The sequence below is a fragment of the Poecile atricapillus genome, chromosome 19 (genome assembly GCF_030490865.1).
Source record: "Poecile atricapillus isolate bPoeAtr1 chromosome 19, bPoeAtr1.hap1, whole genome shotgun sequence".
Lineage (NCBI taxonomy): Eukaryota > Metazoa > Chordata > Aves > Passeriformes > Paridae > Poecile > Poecile atricapillus.
The window spans coordinates 850,877-874,544 of record NC_081267.1 but is presented as its reverse complement, the minus strand read 5'-3'; the positions used below and the strand labels follow the sequence as shown (position 1 = coordinate 874,544).

Sequence of the window (23,668 nt, the reverse complement as noted above, 5' to 3'; positions counted from 1 at the left end):
ATTGGGAATTCTGAAAGGGAAATTTGGGAATTCTGTGTGAATTTTGGGAATTCTGAGGGGAAATTCGGGGATTCTGAGGGGAATTTTGGGATTTGGGGGGGAATTTTGAGGGGAATTTTTGGGGATCCTAAGGGGATTTGGGCAGGAATTTGGGGATTCTGAGGGAAATTTGGGAATTCTGAGGGAAAATTGGGAATTGTGAGGGAAATTTGGGGATTTTGAGGGAAAATTGGGAATTCTGAGGGAATTCTGAGGGAAATTTTGGGAATTTTGAGGGGAATTTGGGAATTTTGAGGGAATTCTGAGGGGAATTTTGGTATTTGGGGGGGAATTTTGAGGGGAATTTTTGGAGATCCTGAGGGGATTTGGGCGGGAATTTGGGGATTCTGAGGGGAAATTTGGGAATTCTGAGGGGAATTTGGGGATTCTGAGGAAAATTGGGAATTCTGAGGGAAATCTTGGGATTTGGGGGGGAATTTTGGGGATTCTGAGGGGAAATTTGGGGAATTCTGAGGGGAAATTTGGGAATTCTGAGGGAATTTTGGGGAATTCTGAGGGAAATTTTGGGAATTTTGAGGGGATTCTGAGGGGAATTTTGGGAATTCTGAGGGAATTTTGAGGGGAATTTTTGGGGATCCTGAGGGGATTTGGGCGGGAATTTGGGGATTCTGAGGGAAATTTGGGGAATTCTGAGGGAAATTTGGGGAATTCTGAGGGAAATTTTGGGAATTCTGAGGGAATTTTGGGAATTCTGAGGGGAAAATTTCAGAATTCTGAGGGAAATTTGGGAATTCTGAGGGAAATTTGGGAATTCTGAGGGAATTTTGGGGATTCTGAGGGAAAATTTGGGGATTCTGAAGGGAAATTTGGGGATGCTGAAGGAAATTTGGGAATTTTGAGGGAAATTTGGGGATTCTGAGAAAATTTGGGAATTCTGAGGGAATTTTGGGAATTCTGAGGGAAATTTGGGAATTCTGAGGGAAATTTGGGAATTGTGAGGGAAATTTGGGAATTCTGAGGGGAATTTAGGAATTCTGAGGGAATTTTGTGTTTCCGGGCGGATTTTGGGCTGATTTTTGTGGGGATTTTGGGGTTCCTACCTGGATTTTGGGGAATTTCGGGTGGATTTTGAGGATTTTCAAGCTTCCCAGCTGGATTTTGGGGTGAATTTTGGGGTGAATTTGGGGTGTTTTGGCTCCCAGGTCCGAAATTTGGCCGCGGTTTTGCTCCGGAGGCTCCTCAGGAAACTCCCTCAGGAATTGATTGACAGGTGGGCGGGGCCAGGGGCCCCATTAAAGTCAATGGGAGGGGGCGTGGCTTAAGCACCATTGGTTTTAATGGAGGGGGCGTGGCTTAAGCACCATTGGAGTCAATGGGAGGGGGCGTGGCTTAAGCACCATTGGAGTCAATGGGAGGGGGCGTGGCTTAAGCACCATTGGATTTAATGGAAAGGGGGCGTGGCTTAAGCCCCATTGAAGTCAATGGGAGGGGGCGTGGCTTAAGCCCCATTGAAGTCAATGGGGGGGCGTGGCTTAAGCACCATTGAAGTCAATGGGAGGGGGCGTGGCTTAATCCCCATTGAAGTCAATGGGGGCGTGGCTTAAGCACAATTGGATTTAATGGGAAGGGGCGTGGCTTAAGCCCCATTGAAGTCAATGGGAGGGGGCGTGGCTTAAGCCCCATTGGAGTCAATGGGAAGGGGCGTGGCTTAAGCCCCATTGGGTTTAATGGGAGGGGGCGTGGCTTAAGCCCCATTGGAGTCAATGGGAGGGGGCGTGGCTTAAGCCCCATTGGGTTTAATGGGAGGGGGCGTGGCTTAAGCACCATTGGAGTCAATGGGAGGGGGCGTGGCTTAAGCCCCATTGGACTCAATGGGAAGGGGGCGTGGCTTAAGCAGCATTGAAATCAATGGGAGGGGGCGTGGCTTAGGCCCCATTGAAGTCAATGGGAGGGGGCGTGGCTTAAGCACCATTGGAGTCAATGGGAGGGGGCGTGGCTTAAGCACCATTGGAGTCAATGGGAGGGGGCGTGGCTTAAGCCCCAATAAAGTCAATGGGAGGGGGCGTGGCTTAGGCCCCATTGAAGTCAATGAGAGGGGGCGTGGCTTAAGCCCCAATAAAGTCAATGGGAGGGGGCGTGGCTTAAAGCTCTAAAGGGGCGTGGTTTGACCATATATGGTAATGAAGGGGCGGGGCTAACCCTGGCCACGCCCCCTCCAGGCTCCCCCATCTCGTGGTCGAGGCCCTGGAGCGGGAGACGGAGTGAGTGGAAATTCCCAAATTTTATTATTTTTTCCTCCTAAAATTCCCCAAATTTGGGGGATTTGGGAGAGAAATTTGGGGGTGGGGAAAAAATGGGAATTTTGGGGAAAAATTTTGGGGAAAAAAATGGGAATTTTGGGGGAAAATTTGGGGGAATTTTGGGGGGAAAAAAAATGGGAATTTTGGGGGAAAATTTTGGGGAAAAAAAAGGGAATTTTGGGGGAAAATTCGGAATTTTTGGGGGGAGAAATTGGGAATTTTGGGGGAAAATTTGGGGGAATTTTGGGAAAAAAAATGGGAATTTGGGGGTAAAATTTGGGGGAATTTGGGGGGAGAAGTTGGGAATTTTGGGGGAAAAAAAGGGAATTTTGGGGGAAAATTTGGGGGAATTTTGGGGAAAAAATGGGAATTTTGGGGGAAAATTCGGAATTTTTGTGGGGAGAAATCGGGAATTTTGGGGAAAAAATGGGAATTTTGGGGGAAAATTTGGGGGAATTTTGGGGGAAAAAATGGTAATTTTGGGGGAAAATTTTGGGGAAAAAAATGGGAATTTTGGGGGAAAATTTGGAATTTTTGGGGGGAGAAATTGGGAATTTTGGGGAAAAATTTGGGGGAATTTTGGGGGAAAAATGGGGAATTTTGGGGAAAAAAATGGGAATTTTGGGGAAAAAATTGGGAATTTTGGGGGAAAATTCGGAATTTTTGGGGGGAGAAATTGGGAATTTTGGGGAAAAAAATGGGAATTATGGGGGGAAATTTGGGGGAATTTTGGGGAAAAAAATGGGAATTTTGGGGAAAAAAATAGGAATTTTTGGGGGAAAATTTTGGGGAATTTTGGGGAAAAAAATGGGAATTTTGGAGAAAAAATGGGAATTTTGGGGGAAAATTTGGGGGAATTTTGGGAAAAAAAAGGAATTTTGGGGGAAAATTTTGGGGAATTTTGGGGAAAAAAATGGGGAATTTTGGGGGAAAATTTGGAATTTTTGGGGGGAGAAATCAGGAATTTTGGGGAAAAAAATGGGAATTTTGGGGGAAAATTTTGGGGAAAAAAATGGGAATTTTGGGGAAAAAATGGGAATTTTGGGGGAAAATTTGGGGGAATTTTGGGGGAAAAATTGGAATTTTGGGGGAAAATTTTGGGGAAAAAAATTGAAATTTTGGGGAAAAAATGGGAATTTTTTTGGGAAATTTGGAATTTTTTGAGGGGGAAATGGGGAATTTTGGGGAAAACAGGAGGTTTTCCAAAAATCTGAATTTTTTGGGGGAAAATCGGGGATTTGGGGAAAAATTTGGATTTTTTTTCCCAAAAATGGGAGATTTTGTGAAAAAATGGGAATTTTTGGTTAAAATGTGGGGATTTAGGGTGAAAATGGGAATTTTTTTGGGGAAAAAAGGGGATTTTGGGTGAAAAACTGGGAATTTTGGGGAGAAAATGGGATTTTTGCGAAAAAAAGGGGGATTTTAGCACAAAAATTGGGAATTTTGGGGTAAAAATTGAAAATTTTTACAAAAAAAGGGATTTTGGTGGAAAATTGGGATTTTTTGGGGGAAAAAAAGGTGAATTTGGGGGAAAATTGGGAATTTTTTTGGGGAAAAATGAGAATTTTCCAGAAAAAAGGGGGATTTTGGTGGAAAATTGGGAATTTTGGGGGGAAAAAAGGGGATTTGGGGGGAAAAATGGGAATTTTCTAATAAAAATGGGGATTTTGGCGTAAAAATTGGGAATTTTTGGGGTGGGAAATGGGAATTTTCCAGAAAAAAGGGGGATTTTGGTGGAAAATGGGGAATTTTGGGGGAAAAAAAGGGGATTTTGGGGGGAAAATGGGAATTTTCCAGAAAAAAGGGGGATTTTGGTGGAAAATGGGGAATTTTGGGGAAAAAAGGGGATTTTGGGGAAAAAAATGAGAATTTTCCAATTATAGTGAGATTTTAGCACAAAAATTGGGATTTTAATGCTTAAAAAATCCATTTCAGGGGGGAAAAATTTGAATTTTGGGGGTAAAACCCTGAAAATCGGCCTAAAAAATGTCAATTTTTTGGTAAAAAAAGCTGAATTTTGGTGAAAAAAAAACAATTTTGGGGTGAAAAGGGGGTTTTTCGGGCTGAAAATTGGGAATTTGGTGGGGAAATTTGGGAATTTTGTCGGGAATTTTGGGTTTTTGGTCCCCAGCTCCTCCTGCCGAGGGTCCCTGGCCCAGCTCGGGGCGCGGCTGCTGCTCCTGGGGGGTCCCCACGTTTGGGAACCGCTGGAAAAATGGATCCAGGAGGCGGCAAAAGATCCCCAAAAAACAGAGGTGAGAGGCTTAAAAAAATGGGGGATTTGGGAAAATTTAAAAAAGAAATAAAATTATGAAGTGTTAAAAAAAAATCTGGGGAAAATTTTAAAAAAATTCTGAAAAAATTGGTGGAAATTGAAAAAAAACCCAAAAAAATCCCAAAAAATCTCAAAAAATAATCCTGAAAATTGAAAAAAAAATCCCCAAAAAATCCCAAAAAATCCTCAAAAAATTCGTGAAAATTGAAAAAAAAAATCCTCAAAAAATCGCCCAAAAATTTCCTAAAAATTGAAAAAAAAATCCCCCAAAAATCCCAAAAAATCTCCAAAAAAAATCATGAAAACTGAAAAAAAAATCCCCCAAAAATCCTCAAAAATAAAAAAAATTCCTTCAAAAATTCCCAAAAATTCCCAAAAATCTAAAAAAAAAAATCCCCCAAAAATCGCCAAAAAATTCCTAAAAATTGAAAAAAAAATCCCCAAAAAATCCTCCCAAAAATTGCAAAAAATCCTCAAAAAAATAATAAAAAAAATTCCCCAAAATTTCTCAAAAATCTTAAAAAAAATCCCAAAAAATCTCAAAAAAATTCCTAAAAATTAAAAAAAAAAAATCCCCAAAAAATCCCAAAAGATCTCAAAAAAAATCCTTAAAAATTGAAAAAGAAATCCCCAAATATTCCCAAAAAACCTCAAAAAAGATCCTAAAAATTGAAAAAAAAAACCCCAAAAAATCCCAAAAAATCTCAAAAAAAAATCCTAAAAACTGAAAAAAAAAAATCCCCAAAAAATCCTCAAAAAAAAGAAAAAATTCCCCCCAAAAATTCCCCCAAATCCTCAAAAATCTTAAAAAAAAAATCCCCAAAAAATCGCCAAGAAATTCCTAAAAATTGAAAAAAAAAATCCCCAAAAAATCCTCAAAAAAATTCCTAAAAAAATCACAAAAAAATTCAAAAAAAATCTGAAAAAAATTCCAAAAAATTCCTAAAAAATAAAAAAAAATCCCCAAAATCCCCCAAATTCCCCCAAAACAATTCCCATTTTTCTCTCCCTCAGGCGTCTCTGCGGTTCCTGGGCGTGGCTCTGGGCGTGGCCGGCCCCGCCCTGATCCCAAAATCTCCCCAAAAATCCTCAAAAAATTCCCCAAAAATCCTCAAAAAATACAAATAATTCTTAAAAAAATCCGAAAAAACCTCCAAAAAATTCCTAAAAAAAATCCCAAAAAACTTCAAAAAAATTCCTAAAAAATCCCAAACAAATCAAAAAATGCCTTAAAAAAATCTCAAAAAAATTCCCAAAAATTCCTAAAAAATCCCTAATAAACCTCAAAAAAATTAAAAAAATTCCTTAAAAATCCTCAAAAAAGCTCCAAAAAATTCCTAAAAAAAATCCCCAAAAAACTCTAAAGAACTCCAAAAAATCCCCTGAAAATGCAAAAAATTCCTAAAAAAACTCCAAAAAATTCCTTAAAAATCCCCAAAAAAATCTCTGAAAAATTCCTAAAAAATCCCCAAAAACCTTCAAAAAATCCCACAAAAACTTCAAAAAATTTCTTAAAAAATTCCTAAAAAAATCCAAAAAATTCCTAAAAAATTCTCAAAAAATCTAAAAATTTCCTAAAAAAATCTCTAAAAAATTCCAAAAAATTCCAAAAAATTCCTAAAAAATCACAAAAATATTCCAAAAAATTCCTAAAAAAATCCCCAAAAAACTCTAAAAAACTCATAAAAAATACCCCAAAAATTCCTAAAAAATCCCAGAAAAAATCCAAATAATTCCTAAAAAATCCCCAAAAAACCTCAAAAAAATTCTTAAAAAAATCCCAAAAAATTCCTAAAAAAATCCCAAAAAACTTCAAAAAAATTCCTAAAAAATCCCAAACAAATCAAAAAATGCCTTAAAAAAATCTCAAAAAAATTCCTAAAAAAAATCCCAAAAATTCCTAAAAAAAATCCCCAAAAAACTCTGAAGAACTCCAAAAAATCCCCTAAAAATGCAAAAAATTCCTAAAAAAATTTCAAAAAATTCCTTAAAAATCCCCAAAAAATCTCCGAAAAATTCCTAAAAAATCCCCAAAAACCTGAAAAAAATTCCTAAAAAAATCCCTAAAAAATTCCAAAAAATTCCGAAAAAATTCTCAAAAAATCGAAAAAATTCCTAAAAAAAATCCCTAAAAAAATTCCAAAAAATTCCTAAAAAATCCCAGAAAAAATCCAAATAATTCCTAAAAAATCCCCAAAAATCTCCAAAAAATCCTAAAAAAAATCCCACAAAAACCTCCAAAAATTTCCTAAAAAAACCACAAAAAAATCACAAAAAAATTCCTAAAAAATCCCCAAAAAAGCCCAAAAAAATCCCAAAAAATCACCAAAAAATTCCTAAAAAATCCAAAAAAATCCCCAAAATTCCCAAAATCCCCCCAAAATAATTCCCTATTTTTTCTCTCCCTCAGGCGTCGCTGCGGTTCCTGGGCGTGGCTCTGGGCGTGGCCGGCCCCGCCCTGATCCCAAAATCTCCCCAAAAATCCTCAAAAAATTCCCCAAAAAACTCTCAAAAAATTCAAAAAAAATCTCAAAAAAATTCCAAAAATCCTAAAAAAAAATCCCCAAAAACCTCTAAAAAAATTCCTAAAAAACACCCCAAAAAATCTAAAAAAATTCCTAAAAAAATCCCCAAAAACTCCAAAAATTTACTAAAAAAATCACCAAAAAAAGTCCAAAAAATTCCTAAAAAATCCCCAAAAAATCCCTAAAAAATTCCTAAAAAAATTCCTAAAAAAACTCCAAAAAATTCCTAAAAAAATCCCTAAAAAATTCCAAAAATTTCCAAAAAAAATCACAAAAAAACTCTAAAAAAATCACTAAAAAATCACCAAAAAAATCCCAAAAAAACTCCAAAAAATTCCTAAAAAATCCCAAAAAACCTCCAAAAAACCCTAAAAAAAATCCCACAAAAACTTCAAAAAATTCCTAAAAAAATTCCTAAAAAAATTCCAAAAAATTCCTAAAAAATCCCCAAAAATCTCCGAAAATTTCCGAAAAAATCACAAAAAAATTCCAAAAAATTCCGAAAAAAATCCCAAAAAAATCCCAAAAAATCCCCAAAATTCCCAAAATTCTCCCCAACAATTCCCATTTTTGTCTCCCTCAGGCGTCTCTGCGGTTCCTGGGCGTGGCTCTGGGCGTGGCCGGCCCTGCCCTGATCCCAAAATCTCCCCAAAAATCCTCAAAAAAATTCCTAAAAAATCCCCAAAAATCTCCGAAAAATTCCTAAAAAAAATCACAAAAATCCAAAAAATTCCTAAAAAATCCCCGAAAAACCTCGAAAAAATTCCTAAAAAAATCCCTAAAAAAAATCCTAATAATTCCTAAAGAATCCCCAAAAAACTCTAAAAAAATCCCAAAAAATTGCCAAAAAAATCCAAAAAATTCCTAAAAAAAATTCCCCAAAAATCTCCAAAAAATTCATAAAAAATCCCCAAAAATTCCTAAAAAATCCCTAAAAAAACCTCAAAAAAAATCCAAAAAATTCCGAAAAAAATCCCAAAAAACTCTAAAAAAATCCCAAAAAATCCCCAAAAAATTCCTAAAAAAATCCAAAAAAATCCCCAAAATCCCCAAAATTCCCAAAATCCCCCAAAACAATTCCCATTTTTCTCTCCCTCAGGCGTCTCTGCGGTTCCTGGGCGTGGCTCTGGGCGTGGCCGGCCCCGCCCTGATCCCAAAATCTCCCCAAAAATCCTCAAAAAATTCCCCAAAAAACTCTCAAAAAATTCAAAAAAAATCTCAAAAAAATTCCAAAAATCCTAAAAAAAAATCCCCAAAAACCTCTAAAAAAATTCCTAAAAAAACCCCAAAAAATCTAAAAAATTCCTAAAAAAATCCCCAAAAACTCCAAAAATTTACTAAAAAAATCACCAAAAAAAGTCCAAAAAATTCCTAAAAAATCCCCAAAAAACCTCAAAAAAATTCCTAAAAAATCTCAAAAAACTTTAAAAAAATCACAAAAAAATCACAAAAAAATTTCCAAAAAGTTCCTAAAAAATCCCTAAAAAATCCCCAAAAATCTCCAAATAATTCTTAAAAAAATCCGAAAAAACCTGAAATGAATTCCTAAAAAATCCCCCAAAAAATCCCCAAAAAACTCCAAAAATTTCCTAAAAAAATAAAAAAAAAATCTAAAAAATTCCTAAAAAATCCTAAAAAAACTCCAAAAAATTCCTAAAAAAAATCCCCAAAAAACTCTAAAGAACTCTAAAAAATCCCCTGAAAATGCAAAAAATTCCTAAAAAAACTCCAAAAAATTCCTTAAAAATCCCCAAAAAACCTCAAAAAAATTCCTAAAAAAAATCCCTAAAAAATTCCAAAAAATTCCTAAAAAAATCCTCAAAAAATCTAAAAAATTCCTAAAAAAGCCACTAAAAAACTCCAAAAAATTCCTAAAAAAATCCCAAAAAATCCAAAAAATTCCTAAAAAATCACAAAAATATTCCAAAAAATTCCTAAAAAAATCCCCAAAAAACTCTAAAAAACTCATAAAAAATACCCCAAAAATTCCTAAAAAATCCCAGAAAAAATCCAAATAATTCCTAAAAAATCCCCAAAAAACCTCAAAAAAATTCTTAAAAAAATCCCAAAAAACTCTAAAAAAATCCCAAAAAATCCCCAAAAAATCTCAAAAAAATCCAAATAATTCTTAAAAAAATCCGAAAAAAACTCCAAAAAATTCCTAAAAAAAATCCCAAAAAACCTCAAAAAAATTCCTAAAAAAGCCACAAAAAATTCCAAAAAATTCCTAAAAAATCCCACAAAAATCTCCAAAAATTTCCTAAAAAAATCACAAAAAAATTCCAAAAAATTCCGAAAAAAATCCCAAAAAACTCAAAAAAAATCACAAAAAAATCATAAAAATCTCCTAAAAAATCCAAAAAAATCCCCAAAATCCCCAAAATTCCCAAATCTCCCCAACATTTCCCATTTTTGTTTCCCTCAGGCGTCGCTGCGGTTCCTGGGCGTGGCTCTGGGCGTGGCCGGCCCCGCCCTTTCCGGCCGTGGCTCCGCCCTTTCCGGGCTGTTCCGGGGGGGGCTCCGAGCCCGGAGCGATCCCGGAATCCTCGGAGCCGCCCTGGGAGCCCTGGGGGCGCTGGCGGCCGCCGTGGGACCCAAAAAAAACCGTGAGTCACCCAAAATTCCGGGATTTTCACCCAAAATTCTGATTTTTTGACCCAAAATTCGGGTTTTTTGACACAAAATTTGGATTTTTTGACCCAAAATTTGGATTTTTTGACCCAAAATTCAGATTTTTTACCCAAAATTTGGATTTTTAGACCCAAAATTTGGGGGTTTTGACCCAAAATTTGGATTTTTGACACAAAATTTGGATTTTTTAACCCAAAATTCGGATTTTTTAACCCAAAATTCGGATTTTTTGACCCAAAAATTGGGGGTTCTGACCCAAAATTTGTGATTTTTTGACCCAAAATTCGAATTTTTTGTCTCAAAATTTGGATTTTTTAACGCAAAATTTGGATTTTTTGACCCACAATTTGAATTTTTTGTCTCAAAATTTGGAGTTTTTATCCCAAAATTTAGGGGTTTTGACCCAAAATTCGAATTTTTTGACCCAAAATTCAGACATTTTGAACCAAAATTTGGATTTTGTGACCCAAAATTTGGGTTTTTTGACGTAAAATTCGAATTCTTTGACCCAAAATTTGGGGTTTTTGGCTCAAAATTCGAATTTTTTGACTCAAAATTTGTGGGTTTTGACCCAAAATTCGAATTTTTTGACCCAAAATTTGGGGGTTTTGACCCAAAATTCAGATTTTTTGACCCAAAATTTGGATTTTTTGACCCAAAATTTTGGGTTTTTGGATCAAAATTTAAGGATTTTGACCCAAAATTTGGATTTTGTGACCCAAAATTTGGGTTCTTTGACCCAAAATTTGGGTTTTTTAACCCAAAATTTAAGGGTTTTGACCCAAAATTCGAATTTTTTGACCCAAAATTTGGGGGTTTTGACCCAAAATTCAGATTTTTTGACCCAAAATTTGGATTTTTTGACCCAAAATTTTGGGTTTTTGGATCAAAATTTAAGGATTTTGACCCAAAATTTGGATTTTGTGACCCAAAATTTGGGTTCTTTGACCCAAAATTTGGGTTTTTTAACCCAAAATTTAAGGGTTTTGGCCCAAAATTCGAATTTTTTGGCTCAAAATTTGGATTTTTTAATGCAAAATTCGGATTCTTTGACCCAAAATTTGAATTTCTTAACCGAAAATTGGAATTTTTTGACCCAAAATTTGAATTTTTTGACCCAAAATTTGTGGGTTTTGACCCAAAATTCAAATTTTTTGACCCAAAATTTGAATTTTTTGACCCAAAACTCGAATTTTTTTACCCAAAATTTGGATTTTTTGACCCAAAATTTGGATTTTCGGCACAAAATTTGGGGTTTTTGACCAAAAATTTGAGGTTTTACTCAAGATTTGTCATTTTTAACCCAGAATTTGGATTTTTTGACCCAAAAATCAGGAAAGGATGAAAAAAATGGGAATTTTGGGGGAAAAAATGGGAATTTTGGGGTTAAAAAAAAAGGGAATTTTAGGGGAAAAAATGGGAATTTTGGTTAAAAAATGAGAATTTTCTGGAGAAAAATTGGGAATTTTTTTTGGGAAAAAATGGGGATTTTTTGGGAAAAATGGGAATTTTGGGTTAAAAAATGTGAATTTTTGGGGGAAAAAATTCAGAATTTTGGGTTAAAAAAATGGGAATTTTGGGTTAAAAAATAGGAATTTTTGGGGAAAAAATTGGAATTTTGGAGGGAAAAAATTAAGAATTTTGGGAGAAAAAAATGTGAATTTTGGGGGAAAAAGATGGGAATTTTGGGGGAAAAAACCAGGAATTTCCAGCTGGAAAAAAATGGGAATTTTTGAGGCTGAATCCCCAATTTTGGGGAGTTTTGAACCCTTTTTTTTTCCTCATTTTTTAACCCAAATTTTCCCATTTTTTTTCCTAGAAATTCCTTCAATCTCTGGTCCCTGAAATCCTCCAGGCTCTCCAGGACCTCCTGAACATGGATGAGGTAAATTTTTGGGAAAAAACCGGAAAGATTTGGGAAAAAATGGGAAAAAAATTGGTAAAAATAAAAAAAAATTAAAATAAAAAATCCAAAAAATTCCAAAAAAATTCAAAAAAAATTTAAAAAAAATCAAAATTTGGGAAAAATCCAAGGAAAAAATTTGGGGCTAAAAAGGAGGAATTTGGAGGGAAAAGTTGAGGTGAAAATTTGGGGATATTTTGGGAAAATTTGGGGTTAAAACGAGGAAATTTTGGGAAATTCTGGCGATTTCCGCTCCAGGATCGCGGCGCCGACGCTCTGGAAGTCCTGGATGAATTCTTGGAAGCCAATCCTGAATCCCTGATCCCGCACCTGAGGCCCATGCTGGAGCTTTGCCTGCAGGTAAATGCCAAAAATGGAGGGTTTGGAGTCAAAATTTGGGAAATTTTAGCCAAAATTTGGGGTTTTTAACCCAAAATGGGAGTGGGACACCAGGTCTACCCATTGAAATGAATGGGGAGCATTGGACACCAGGTCTACCCATTGAAATAAATGGGGATTGAGGGACACCAGGTCTACCCATTGAAATGAATGGGAATCATTGGACACCAGGTCTACCCATTGAAATGAATGGGGATCATTGGACATCAGGTCTACCCATTGAACTCAATGGGAGAAATGGGACACCAGGTCTACCCATTGAAATGAATGGGAATCATTGGACACCAGGTCTACCCATTGAAGTTAATGGGGAGCATTGGACACCAGGTCTACCCATTGAAGTCAATGGGATTAGAGGGACATCAGGTCTACCCATTAAAGTCAATGGGAGAAATGGGACACCAGGTCTACCCATTGAAATGAATGGGGATCATTGGACACCAGGTCTACCCATTGAAATCAATGGGGATCATTGGGACACCAGGTCTACCCATTAAAGTCAATGGGGATCATTCGACACCAGGTCTACCCATTAAAGTCAATGGGGATCATTGGACACCAGGTCTACCCATTGAAATCAATGAGGATCATTGGACACCAGGTCTACCCATTGAAGTCCATGGGAGAAATGGGACATCAGGTCTACCCATTAAAGTGAATGGGGATCATTGGACACCAGGTCTACCCATTAAAGTCAATGGGAATTGAGAGACACCAGGTCTACCCATTGAAAGCAATGGGAGAAATCGAACACCAGGTCTACCCATTAAAGTCAATGGGGATCATTGGATACACCAAGTCTACCCATTGAAACCAATGGGGATTGAAGAGACACCAGGTCTACCCATTGAAATCAATGGGATTGGAGGGACACCAGGTCTACCCATTAAAGTCAATGGGAGAAATGGGACACCAGGTCTACCCATTGAAATCAATGAGGATCATTGGACACCAGGTCTACCCATTGAAGTCAATGGGAGAAATGGGACACCAGGTCTACCTATTGAAATGAATGGGGATTATTGGACACCAGGTCTACCCATTGAAGTCAATGGGAATTGAGAGACATCAGGTCTACCCATTGAAGTTAATGGGGGAAATTGGACACCAGGTCTACCCATTGAAGTCAATGGGAATTTTTGGACACCAGGTCTACCCATTGAAATCAATGGGATAAAACGGACATCAGGTCTACCCATTGAAACCAATGGGATTGGAGGGACACCAGGTCTACCCATTGAAATCAATGGGAATTTAGGGGCACCCATTCCCAGGATTTTGGGGCGATTCCCGGGGATTTTTTTGGGAATTCCCCCTGGAGGATTTTTTGGGACTCCCCAGCTGGGATTTCACCCTCAGGTGGCCGGGGACGAGTGCAGGGGCGACGCCGTGCGGGTTCGTGCGCTGGCCACCGTGACCTTCCTGGCCCAGAAGAGACCCAGGGTGAGACTGGGAGCCACTGGTTTATACTGGGAGGGACCTTGGCACTCCTAACAACCCTCAAAACCCGCTGGTTTTCATACTGGTTCTTACTGGTTTTTACTGGTGCAGGCTTTGCTCCGAGGGAACCTCCTCCCTCTGGTCCTCAGGGGGCTCCTGGTCCCTCTTTGCGCCGAAATCCGCCCGGAAAATCCCGATCCCGAGGAAATTTGGGATGAGGATGAAGGAGGACAGGGGCCCTGCCCCCGCCACGCCGCCGCCCAGGTCAGAATTCCCAAAAAATTCCCAAAAAATTCCCCAAAAAAATCCAAAAAAAATTCCCAAAATCCTGGCGTTTTTCCCCTTTTTATTTGGAATTTTTCCACGTTTTTTGTTGGAATTTTGGGGATTTTTCCCATTTTATTGGGAATTTTCCCAAATTTCACAGATTTTTGGGTGAATTTTGGTGATTTTTCCCATTTTATTGGGAATTTTCCCAAATTTCACAGATTTTTGGGTGAATTTTGAGGATTTTTCCCATTTTATTGGGAATTTTCCCCAGTTTTGCAAAGTTTTGGGTGAATTTTGGGGATTTTTCCCATTTTATTGTGAATTTTCCCAAATTTTGCAGAATTTTGGGTGAATTTTGGGGATTTCTGTTGGAATTTTGGGGATTTTTCCCAATTTTGCCTCATTTTGATCACTTTAGGATGAATTTTTAGAGATTTTTCCCAAATTATTTCATTTTTTCCCATTTTTTCCAAATTTCCCGATTTTTTTGCTTTTTTCCCTGTTTTTTTTTAAATTTTCCCATTTTTTGGGGAATTTTCCCACTTTTCACCAATTTCCATCCAATTCATTCAAAATTCCCCCTTTTTCCAGGGGAGTTTTCCCCAAATTTCCACCATTTTACCCCAAAATCCCCCAAATTTTCCTGAAAATCTCATTTTTCCCAAAAATCTCCATTTTTAATCAAAATTTAAACCAATTTTAAGCCCAAATTTCACCATTTTAGTGCCAATTTTCCCAATTTTTTTGCTGTTTTTCCATTTTTTTTTTCAGATTCACCAAATTCAGGGAGAAATTCCCAAATTTTGGGGGGAATTTTGCCCAAATTTGGGAGTTTTTGACCCAATTTTGTTCCCCTCAGGCTTTGGACGCTCTGGCTCAGGGGCTGCCCCCGGAAAAGCTGCTGAAAGAAGTGGTGAGTTTTGAGGGAAAAATGGGAATTTTTTGAGGGAATTTTCGGGAATTTGGAGATTTTGGAAACTTTTGGGAATTTTTAGGGAATTTTGGGAATTTTTCCCGGTTTTTTAAAGTTTTTTTTTGAGGAATTTTATGATTTTTTTTACGTCCTTTTAGGACTTTTTTGGGGAAGAATTTGGAGAAACCTGAGGGGAATTTTGGGGAGAATTGGGGAGATTTTGGGGTTGGGGTTGGATTGAAAAAATTGGGAATTTTTTTGGAATTTTTTTGGAATTTTTTTGGAATTTTTTTGATTTTTTAATATTTTTTTTCAGAATTTTTTTTCAATTTTCACTGAGGGGTTTTTGACCTTCCAGGACCTTTTTTGAGCAGGAATTTCAGAGATCCTGAGGGGAATTTTGGGTGGAATTTTAAGGATTTTGGGTTCAGGATTTCCTTGAGGGATTTGGGAATTTGGGGGAAAAATTTTTTTGACATTTTTATCGAATTTTTTTTATTTTATAAAAAATTTCTTCACGAATTTTTAGATTTTTTTTTCCCGCCCTTTCAGGACCTTTTGAGGTCATTTCGTAACTCCTGAGGCGAATTTTGGAAATTTTGGGGTCAGGACGCCCAAAAATCGCAAATTTTGGTTGCAATTCACCAAAACTTGGAAAAATTCGATGATTTTTCCCTCACTTTTATTCAAATTCTATTTATTTTTAACCACGACTTTTCCTTAGCGACCTTCCAGGACCTTCCTCATGGAAAACCTGGAAAAATCCGGGAAAAAAACCCTGGAATTTTCAAATTTTCATTTTTTGGGTGGAAAAACCGGAATTTTTAGTGAATTTGATGTTCTTTAGCCGCGATTTTGGTGCAATTTCCGCCGATTTCGGTGCATTTTGTACCAATTTTGCTGCGTTTCCTGCCGCTTTTCCTGCGTTCTCAGCCGTTTTTCGCTAATTCCCGCTCTCTCCTCCCGTTTTTCCCCGGCTTTTTTCCCTTTTCCCTCCTCTCCCTCACTCTCCGCTCCCCCTCCCCCCTCTCCCCCCTCCCCCCCGCCCGTTTTTTGGGTGAAAATCCGGCGGTTTTGGGGTCGGGCCGAACCCGGAAGTTGCCGTTGCTGGAGGGGCCGGGCCGGGGCGGTTCCGCCGGCGGCCGCAAGGGGGCGCTGTTGGCGCTGGCGGCGCTGGCGCGCGGCTGCGGCGCCGCCCTGCGGCAGCGGTGAGGGGGCGTGGCCAATGCCCTTATATGGGAAAAATGGGCGGGGCTTCAGCGCGGGGGCGGGGGTTGTGCCCTTATATGGAAAAAATGGGCGGGGCTTCGCTGCGGGGGCGGGGTTTATGCCCTTATATGGGGAAAATGGGCGGGGTTTTGCCCTTATATGGGGAAAAATGGGCGGGGCTTCGGCGCGGGGGCGGGGTTTGTGCCCTTATATGGGAAAAATGGGCGGGGTTTTGTCCTTATATGGGGAAAATGGGCGGGGTTTGTGCCCTTATATGGGAAAAATGGGCGGGGCTTCAGTACGGGGCGGGGTTTATGCCCTTATATGGGGAAAATGGGCGGGGCTTAAAGCCTTTTATGGGTTGTGGGCGGGGCTTAACCCGGAAAAGGGGGCGGGGCTTATGGTTCCTCTGGGAGTGGTTTATACTGGTTTATACTGGTTTATACTGGTCCATACTGGTCCATACTGGTTTATACTGGTTTATACTGGTCCATACTGGTCTATACTGGCCCATACTGGTCCATACTGGTTTATACTGGTCCATACTGGTCCATACTGGTCCATACTGGTTTATACTGGTCTATACTGGTCCATACTGGTCCATACTGGTTTACACTGGTCCATACTGGTCCATACTGGTTTATACTGGTCCATACTGGTTTATACTGGTCCATACTGGTCCATACTGGTTTATACTGGTCCATACTGGTCTATACTGGTCCATACTGGTCCATACTGGTTTATACTGGTGCAGGTTCCTGGCCCCGGTGCTGGGGGCCCTGCGGGGGGGCCTGGGAGACCCCGACGGCGCCGTCAGGGGGGCGGCGGCGGCGGCGCTGAGGGAGCTGAGGGAGCAGCTGCAGGTACTGGTTTGTACTGGTTTATACTGGTTTATACTGGTTTGTACTGGTTTGTACTGGTTTATACTGGGAAGGGACTGGGAGGGGTTTTGACGATTTTTTGGGGGAATTTTTGGGGAGTTTCGAGGGAATTTTGGGAAAATTTTGGAGGAATTTGGAGGGAATTTTTTTAAGGAATTTTTCAGGGAATTTTTAGGGAATTTTAAGGGATTTTTATGGAATTTTTAGGGAATTTTTAAGGAATTTTGAGGGAATTTTTTGAGGAATTTTTAGGGAATTTTTAAGGAATTTTTAAGGAATTTTTAAGGAATTTTTCAGGGAATTTTTAGGGAATTTTAAGGGATTTTTAAGGGATTTTTATGGTATTTTTAAGGAATTTTGAGGGAATTTTTGAGGGATTTTGAGGGAATTTTTAAGGAATTTTTCAGGGAATTTTTAGGGAATTTTAAGGGATTTTTATGGAATTTTAAAGGAATTTTTAAGGAATTTTTTGGGAATTTTTAAGGAATTTTGAGGGAATTTTTGAGGAATTTTTATGGAATTTTTAAGGAATTTTGAGGGAATTTTTGAGGGATTTTTAAGGAATTTTGAGGGAATTTTTGAGGAATTTTGAAGGAATTTTTAAGGAATTTTGAGGGAATTTTTAAGGAATTTTTTGGAAATTTTTGAGGAATTTTGAGGGAATTTTTGAGGAATTTTGAGGGATTTTTTGAGGGATTTTTAGGGAATTTTAAGGGATTTTTATGGAATTTTTGAGGGAATTTTTAAGGAATTTTTGGGAATTTTTGAGGAATTTTGAGGGAATTTTTAAGGAATTTTGAGGGAATTTTTAAGGAATTTTTAGGGAATTTTAAGGGATTTTTATGGAATTTTTGAGGGAATTTTTAAGGAATTTTTGGGAATTTTTGAGGAATTTTGAGGGAATTTTTAAGGGATTTTTATGGAATTTTTATGGAATTTTTGAGGGAATTTTTAAGGAATTTTTTAAGGAATTTTGAGGGAATTTTTGAGGGATTTTTAGGGAATTTTTATGGAATTTTTAAGGAATTTTGACGGAATTTTTGAGGGAATTTTGAGGGAATTTTTGAGGAATTTTGAGGGAATTTTTGAGGAATTTTGAGGGAATTTTTAAGGAATTTTTTAAGGAATTTTGTGGGAATTTTTGAGGGAATTTTGAGGGAATTTTTGAGGAATTTTTATGGAATTTTTAAGGAATTTTGAGGGAATTTTTGAGGAATTTTGAGGGAATTTTTAAGGAATTTTGAGGGAATTTTTAAGGAATTTTTTGGGAATTTTTCAGGGAATTTTTGAGGAATTTTTATGGAATTTTTAAGGAATTTTGAGGGAATTTTTAAGGAATTTTGAGGGAATTTTTAAGGAATTTTTTGGGAATTTTTAAGGAATTTTTTGGAGAACTTTGAGGGAATTTTGGGAACATTTTGGGAGAAATTTTGGGAAGTTTTGGGAGGAAATTTTTTGGAATTTTTTGAGGGGGATTTTGGGAATTTTTGGAGGGAATTTGGGGAATTTTGGGGGAAGTTTCTTGGGGGAATTTTGGGATTTTTTGGGGAAATTTTGGGAATTTTCAGGAGGGAATTTTGGGAATTTTTTTGGGAAGAAATTTGGGAATTTTTGGGGAAAATTTGGGCATTTTGGGGAGGAAATTTTTGGGATCTTTTGGGAGAAATTTTGGGAATTTTTTCAGGAAATTTTGGAATTTTTTAAGTGGAATTTTGGGAATTTTTGGAGGAAATTTTGGGAATTTTTTGGGGTGATTTTGGGAATATTTTGGTGGAATTTTGGGAATTTTTGGGGGAATTTTGGGAATTTTTGGAGGGAAAATTTTGGGAATTTTTTGATGGAAATTTTGGGAATATTTTGGGGAAAATTTGGGACTTTTAAGGAAAATTTTTGGAATTTTTGGGGTGAAATTTTGGGATTTTTTGGGGTGAAATTTTGGGAATTTTTGGGGTGAAATTTGGGGAATTTTTTGGGTGGAATTTTGGGATTTTTTCAGGAAATTTTGGAATTTTTGGGGTGAAATTTAGGGAATTTTTGGGGGAATTTTGGGAATTTTTGGGGGAATTTTTGGAATTTTTGGGGTGAAATTTTGGGAATTTTTTGGGGAAATTTTGGAATTTTTGGAGGAAATTTTGGGAATTTTGGGGGAAAATTTTTGGAATTTTTGGGGTGAAATTTGGGGAATTTTTTGGGGAATTTTGGGGGAGGAATTTTTGGATTTTTTGGGGAAATTTTGGGATTTTTGGGGGAAAATTTTTGGGCATTTTTGGGGACAAATTTTGGGAATTTTTAGAGGGATTTTTGGGCATATTTTGGGGAAAATTTGGGCAGTTTTGGGAGGAAATTTTTGGAATTTTTTGAGGAGAATTTTGGGAATTTTTGGAGGGAATTTGGGGAATTTTGGGGTGAAATTTTGGGATTTTTGGGGTGAAATTTTGGGAATTTTTGGGGGAATTTTGGGATTTTTTCAGGAAATTTTGGAATTTTTGGGGTGGAATTTTGGGAATTTTTTGGGTGGAATTTTGGGATTTTTGGGGTAAAATTTGGGGAATTTTGGGGGGAATTTTGGGAATATTTTGGGGAAATTTGGGGAATTTTTGGGGGTGATTTTGGGACTTTTTTGGGAAAAATTTTTGGAATTTTTTGAGGGGGATTTTGGGGGAATTTTGGGAATTTTTAGGGTGAAATTTTGGGAATTTTCAGGAGGAAATTTTGGGAATTTTTTTGGGGGTGATTTTGGGACTTTTTTGGGGGAAATTTTTTTGGAATTTTTTGAGGGGGATTTTGGGGAAATTTTGGGAATTTTTGGAGGAATTTTTGGAATATTTTGGTGTGAAATTTTGGGGAATTTTTGGGGGAATTTTGGGAATTTTCAGGAGGAAATTTTGGGAATTTTTGGGGTGGAATTTTGGGAATTTTTGGAATATTTTAGGGTGAAATTTTGGGAATTTTTGGAGGAAATTTTGGAATATTTTGGGGTGGAATTTTGGGAATTTTTGGGGTGGAATTTTGGGAATTTTTGGAATATTTTGGGGTGGAATTTTGGGAATTTTTTGGGTGAAATTTTGGGAATTTTTGGGGGAATTTTGGGAATTTTTCAGGAAATTTTGGAATTTTTGGGGTGGAATTTTGGGAATTTTTTGGAGGAAATTTTGGGAATTTTTGGAGGAAATTTTGGAATTTTTGGGGTGAAATTTTGGGAATTTTTGGGGTGAAATTTGGGGAATTTTTTGGGTGGATTTTTGGGAATTTTGGGAATATTTTGGGGTGAAATTTTGGGAATTTTTGGAGGAAATTTTGGAATTTTTGGGGTGAAATTTTGGGAATTTTTGGGGTGAAATTCTGGGAATTTTTGGAATATTTTGGGGTGAAATTTTGGGAATTTTGGGAATTTTTTGGGGTGGAATTTTGGGAATTTTGGGAATTTTTTGAGGGGAATTTTGGGAAATTTTGGAATTTTTGGGGTGAAATTTTGGGAATTTTTGGGTGGAATTTTGGGAATTTTTGGGGTGAAATTTTGGGAATTTTTGGAGGAATTTTTGGAATATTTTGGTGTGAAATTTTGGGGAATTTTTGGGGGAATTTTGGGAATTTTTGGGTGGAAATTTTGGGAATTTTGGGGGTGGAATTTTGGGAATTTTTGGAATATTTTGGGGTGAAATTTTGGGAATTTTTGAAGGAAATTTTGGGAATTTTTTGGGTGGAATTTTGGGAATTTTTTGGGTGAAATTTTGGGAATTTTTGGGGGAATTTTGGGAATTTTTGGAGGAAATTCTGGAATTTTTGGGGTGAAATTTTGGGAATTTTTGGGGTGGAATTTTGGGAATTTTTTGGGTGAAATTTTGGGAATTTTGGGGTGATTTTGGGACTTTTTGGGGGGAAAATTTTTTGGAATTTTTTGAGGGGGATTTTGGGAAAATTTTGGGAATTTTTCAGGAAATTTTGGAATTTTTGGGGTGAAATTTTGGGAATTTTGGGGGTGAAATTTTGGGAATTTTTGGGGTGGAATTTTGGGATTATTTTGGGTGGAATTCTGGGAATTTTGGGAAATTTTGGGGTGAAATTTTGGGAATTTTGGGAATTTTTTGAGGGGAATTTTGGGAATTTTGGGAATTTTTTGGGGTGGAATTTTGGGAACATTCCACTCTATTTTCCCCTCCCCTCCCTTACTGGTCCGTACTGGTTTATACTGGGAGCAGCCCGAGCTGGCTCAGGTGGCGGCCGAGGCCCTCCCGAGGATTTTGGGGGAATTTTGGGGCTCCCAGAATTCCCAAAATTCCCCAAATCCCGACCCCAAATCCTGGTTCGTGCTGGAGACGCTGCTGGAGGCGCTGGGTGAGGAATTCCGGGGGGAAAAACGGGAATTTTGGGAAAAAAATGGGAATTTTGGGGAAAAAATGGGAATTTTGGGGAAAAATGGGAATTTTGGGGGAAAAATGGGAATTTTGGAGGAAATTTGGGAATTTTGGGGGAAAAATGGGAATTTTGGGGGAAAATTGGGAATTTTGGGAAAAAAATGGGAATTTTGGGGGAAAAATGGGAATTTTGGGGAAAAAATGGGAATTTTGGGGGGAAATTTGGGAATTTTGGGGGAAAAATGGGAATTTTGGGAAAAAAATGGGAATTTTGGGAGAAAAAATGGGAATTTTGGGAAAAAAAAGGGGAATTTTGGGGGAAAAATGGGAATTTTTGGGGAAAAATGGGAATTTTGGAAAAAAAAAAGGGAATTTTGGGGGAAAAAATGGGAATTTTGGGGGAAAAATGGGAATTTCTGGGGAAAATTGGGAATTTTGGGGAAAAAAATGGGAATTTTGGGGGAAAAAATGGGAATTTTGGGGAAAAATGGGAATTTTGGGAAAAAAAATGGGAATTTTGGGGGAAAATTGGGAATTTTGGGAAAAAAAATGGGAATTTTGGGGGAAAAAAATGGGAATTTTGGGGGAAAAAATTTTTGGGAATTCTGGGGAATTTTGGGGAAAGTTGAGGAAATTTAAAGGATTTGGGATTAAAATCTTGGAATTTTGGGAAAAAAAGGGGGAAATTTGGGAAATATGAAGGATTTGGGGTGAAAATTTTGAATTTCTGGGGTAAAATCCTGGGAATTTCTGGGAATTTTTGGGAATTTTTGGGAATTTTTGGGAAATTGGGGAAATTTGAAGGATTTTGGGTTAAAATCTTGGAATTTTGGGAAAAAATGGGGAAAAATTGGGAAATTTAAAGGATTTGGGGTGAAAATTTGGATTTTTTGGGGTAAAATCCTGGGAATTTTTGGGAATTTTGGGGAAATGTTGGGAAATTTGAAGGATTTTGGGTGAAAATCTTGGAATTTTGGGAAAAAAAGGGGAAAAATTGGGAAATTTTAAGGATTTGGGGTGAAAAATTGAGATTTTGGGGATAAAATTCAGGGAATTTTGGGGAATTTTTGGGAATTTTGAGAATTTTTGGGAAATTGGGGAAATTTGAAGGATTTTGGGTTAAAATCTTGAAATTTTGGGAAAAAATGGGGAAAAATTCAGAATTTTGAAGTATTTGGGGAGAAAAATGGGGATTTTTGGGGTAAAATCCTGGGATTTTTGGGAATTTTGGGGAAATGTTGGGAATTTTAGGATTAAATTGAGAGAATTTGGGAAAAAATGGGGAAAATTTGTGAATTTTGAAGGATTTGGGGGAAAATTTTGGAATTTTTGGGATAAAACCCAGGGAATTTTTGGGAATTCTGGGGAATTTTGGGGAAAGTTGAGGAAATTTAAAGGATTTGGGATTAAAATCTTGGAATTTTGGGAAAAAATGGGGGAAATTTGTGAATTTTGAAGGATTTGGGGTGAAAAATGGGGATTTTTGGGGTAAAATCCTGGGAATTTTGGGGAATTTTTGGGAATTTTGGGGATTTTGGGGAAATGTTGGATTTGGGCTGGGATTTTGGGGTGAATTTGTGGTTTTTTGGGGCTGGGCAGGGGAGGGGGTGCAGCCCTGGCTGCCCCAGGTGATTCCCAGGATTTTGGGAGCTTTGGAGGCGTCGGAGCCGGAGCGGAGCCGGGAGCTGGCGCTGAGCGCGCTGCACACGCTGGGTGAGAGCCAAAAAACAGCCCAAAAACACCTGAAACAACCCAAAAATACCCAAAAAACCACCAAAAAATAACCAAAAAACACCGAAAATCACCCAAAAAACACCTGAAACAACCCAAAACCACCCGAAAAATCACCCAAAACACCCAAAAAACCCCAAAAAATCCTGAAATTCACCCAAAAAACCCCAAAACACCCCAAAAACACCCAAAAAACCCCAAAACACTCCATAAACACCCGAAAAATACCCCCAAAAAACTCTGAAAACAACCAAAAAATATCCAAAAACCACCGAAAAATCACCCAAAAAACACCTGAAATGCCCCAAAAACACCAGGAAAAAACCACCAAAAAACCCACCCAAAACACCCCCAAAAACACCCCGAAAACAACAAGAAAATACCCAAAAAATACCGAAAAACACCCAAAAAACACCCAAAACCACCCAAAAAACACCCAAAAAACACCCAAAAATCACACGAAAAACACCTGAAATGCCCCAAAAACACCCAAAAAACACCCAAAACAACCCAAAAATACCCCAAAAACACCTAAAAAATATCTAAAACACCCCAAAAACACCCAGAAACACCCAAAAAACACCTGAAACAGCCCAAAAACAGCCATAAAATACCGAAAAACACCCAAAAAACACCTGAAATGCCCCAAAAATACCCCAAAAAACACCAGAAAAAACCGAAAAAATACCCAAAAACACCCGAAAAATACCCCAAAAGAACACCAAAAAAACTACCTAAAAACAACCCAAAAACAACCAAAAAATACAAAAAAATACCAAAAAACACCCAAAAAACACCTGAAACAACCCAAAAAACACCCAAAAAACCACCCAAAA

The 23,668-nt window shown here is 37.5% G+C and overlaps 1 protein-coding gene across 1 annotated transcript in view; it reads left to right on the top strand.

The window, feature by feature from the left end:
• The window catches only part of LOC131586318 (importin-4-like), a 32,084-nt gene that overhangs the window by 5,288 nt on the left and 3,128 nt on the right, over positions 1-23,668 (top strand). The window contains exons 3-13 of the mRNA XM_058853146.1: positions 1,203-1,270; positions 9,526-9,706; positions 11,551-11,616; positions 11,893-11,994; positions 13,393-13,476; positions 13,585-13,737; positions 14,603-14,656; positions 15,755-15,864; positions 16,620-16,728; positions 20,946-21,081; positions 22,701-22,814. Of these exons, the coding sequence (XP_058709129.1) occupies positions 1,203-1,270; positions 9,526-9,706; positions 11,551-11,616; positions 11,893-11,994; positions 13,393-13,476; positions 13,585-13,737; positions 14,603-14,656; positions 15,755-15,864; positions 16,620-16,728; positions 20,946-21,081; positions 22,701-22,814 (1,177 nt within the window). The remainder of the gene's footprint in view (positions 1-1,202; positions 1,271-9,525; positions 9,707-11,550; positions 11,617-11,892; positions 11,995-13,392; positions 13,477-13,584; positions 13,738-14,602; positions 14,657-15,754; positions 15,865-16,619; positions 16,729-20,945; positions 21,082-22,700; positions 22,815-23,668) is intronic.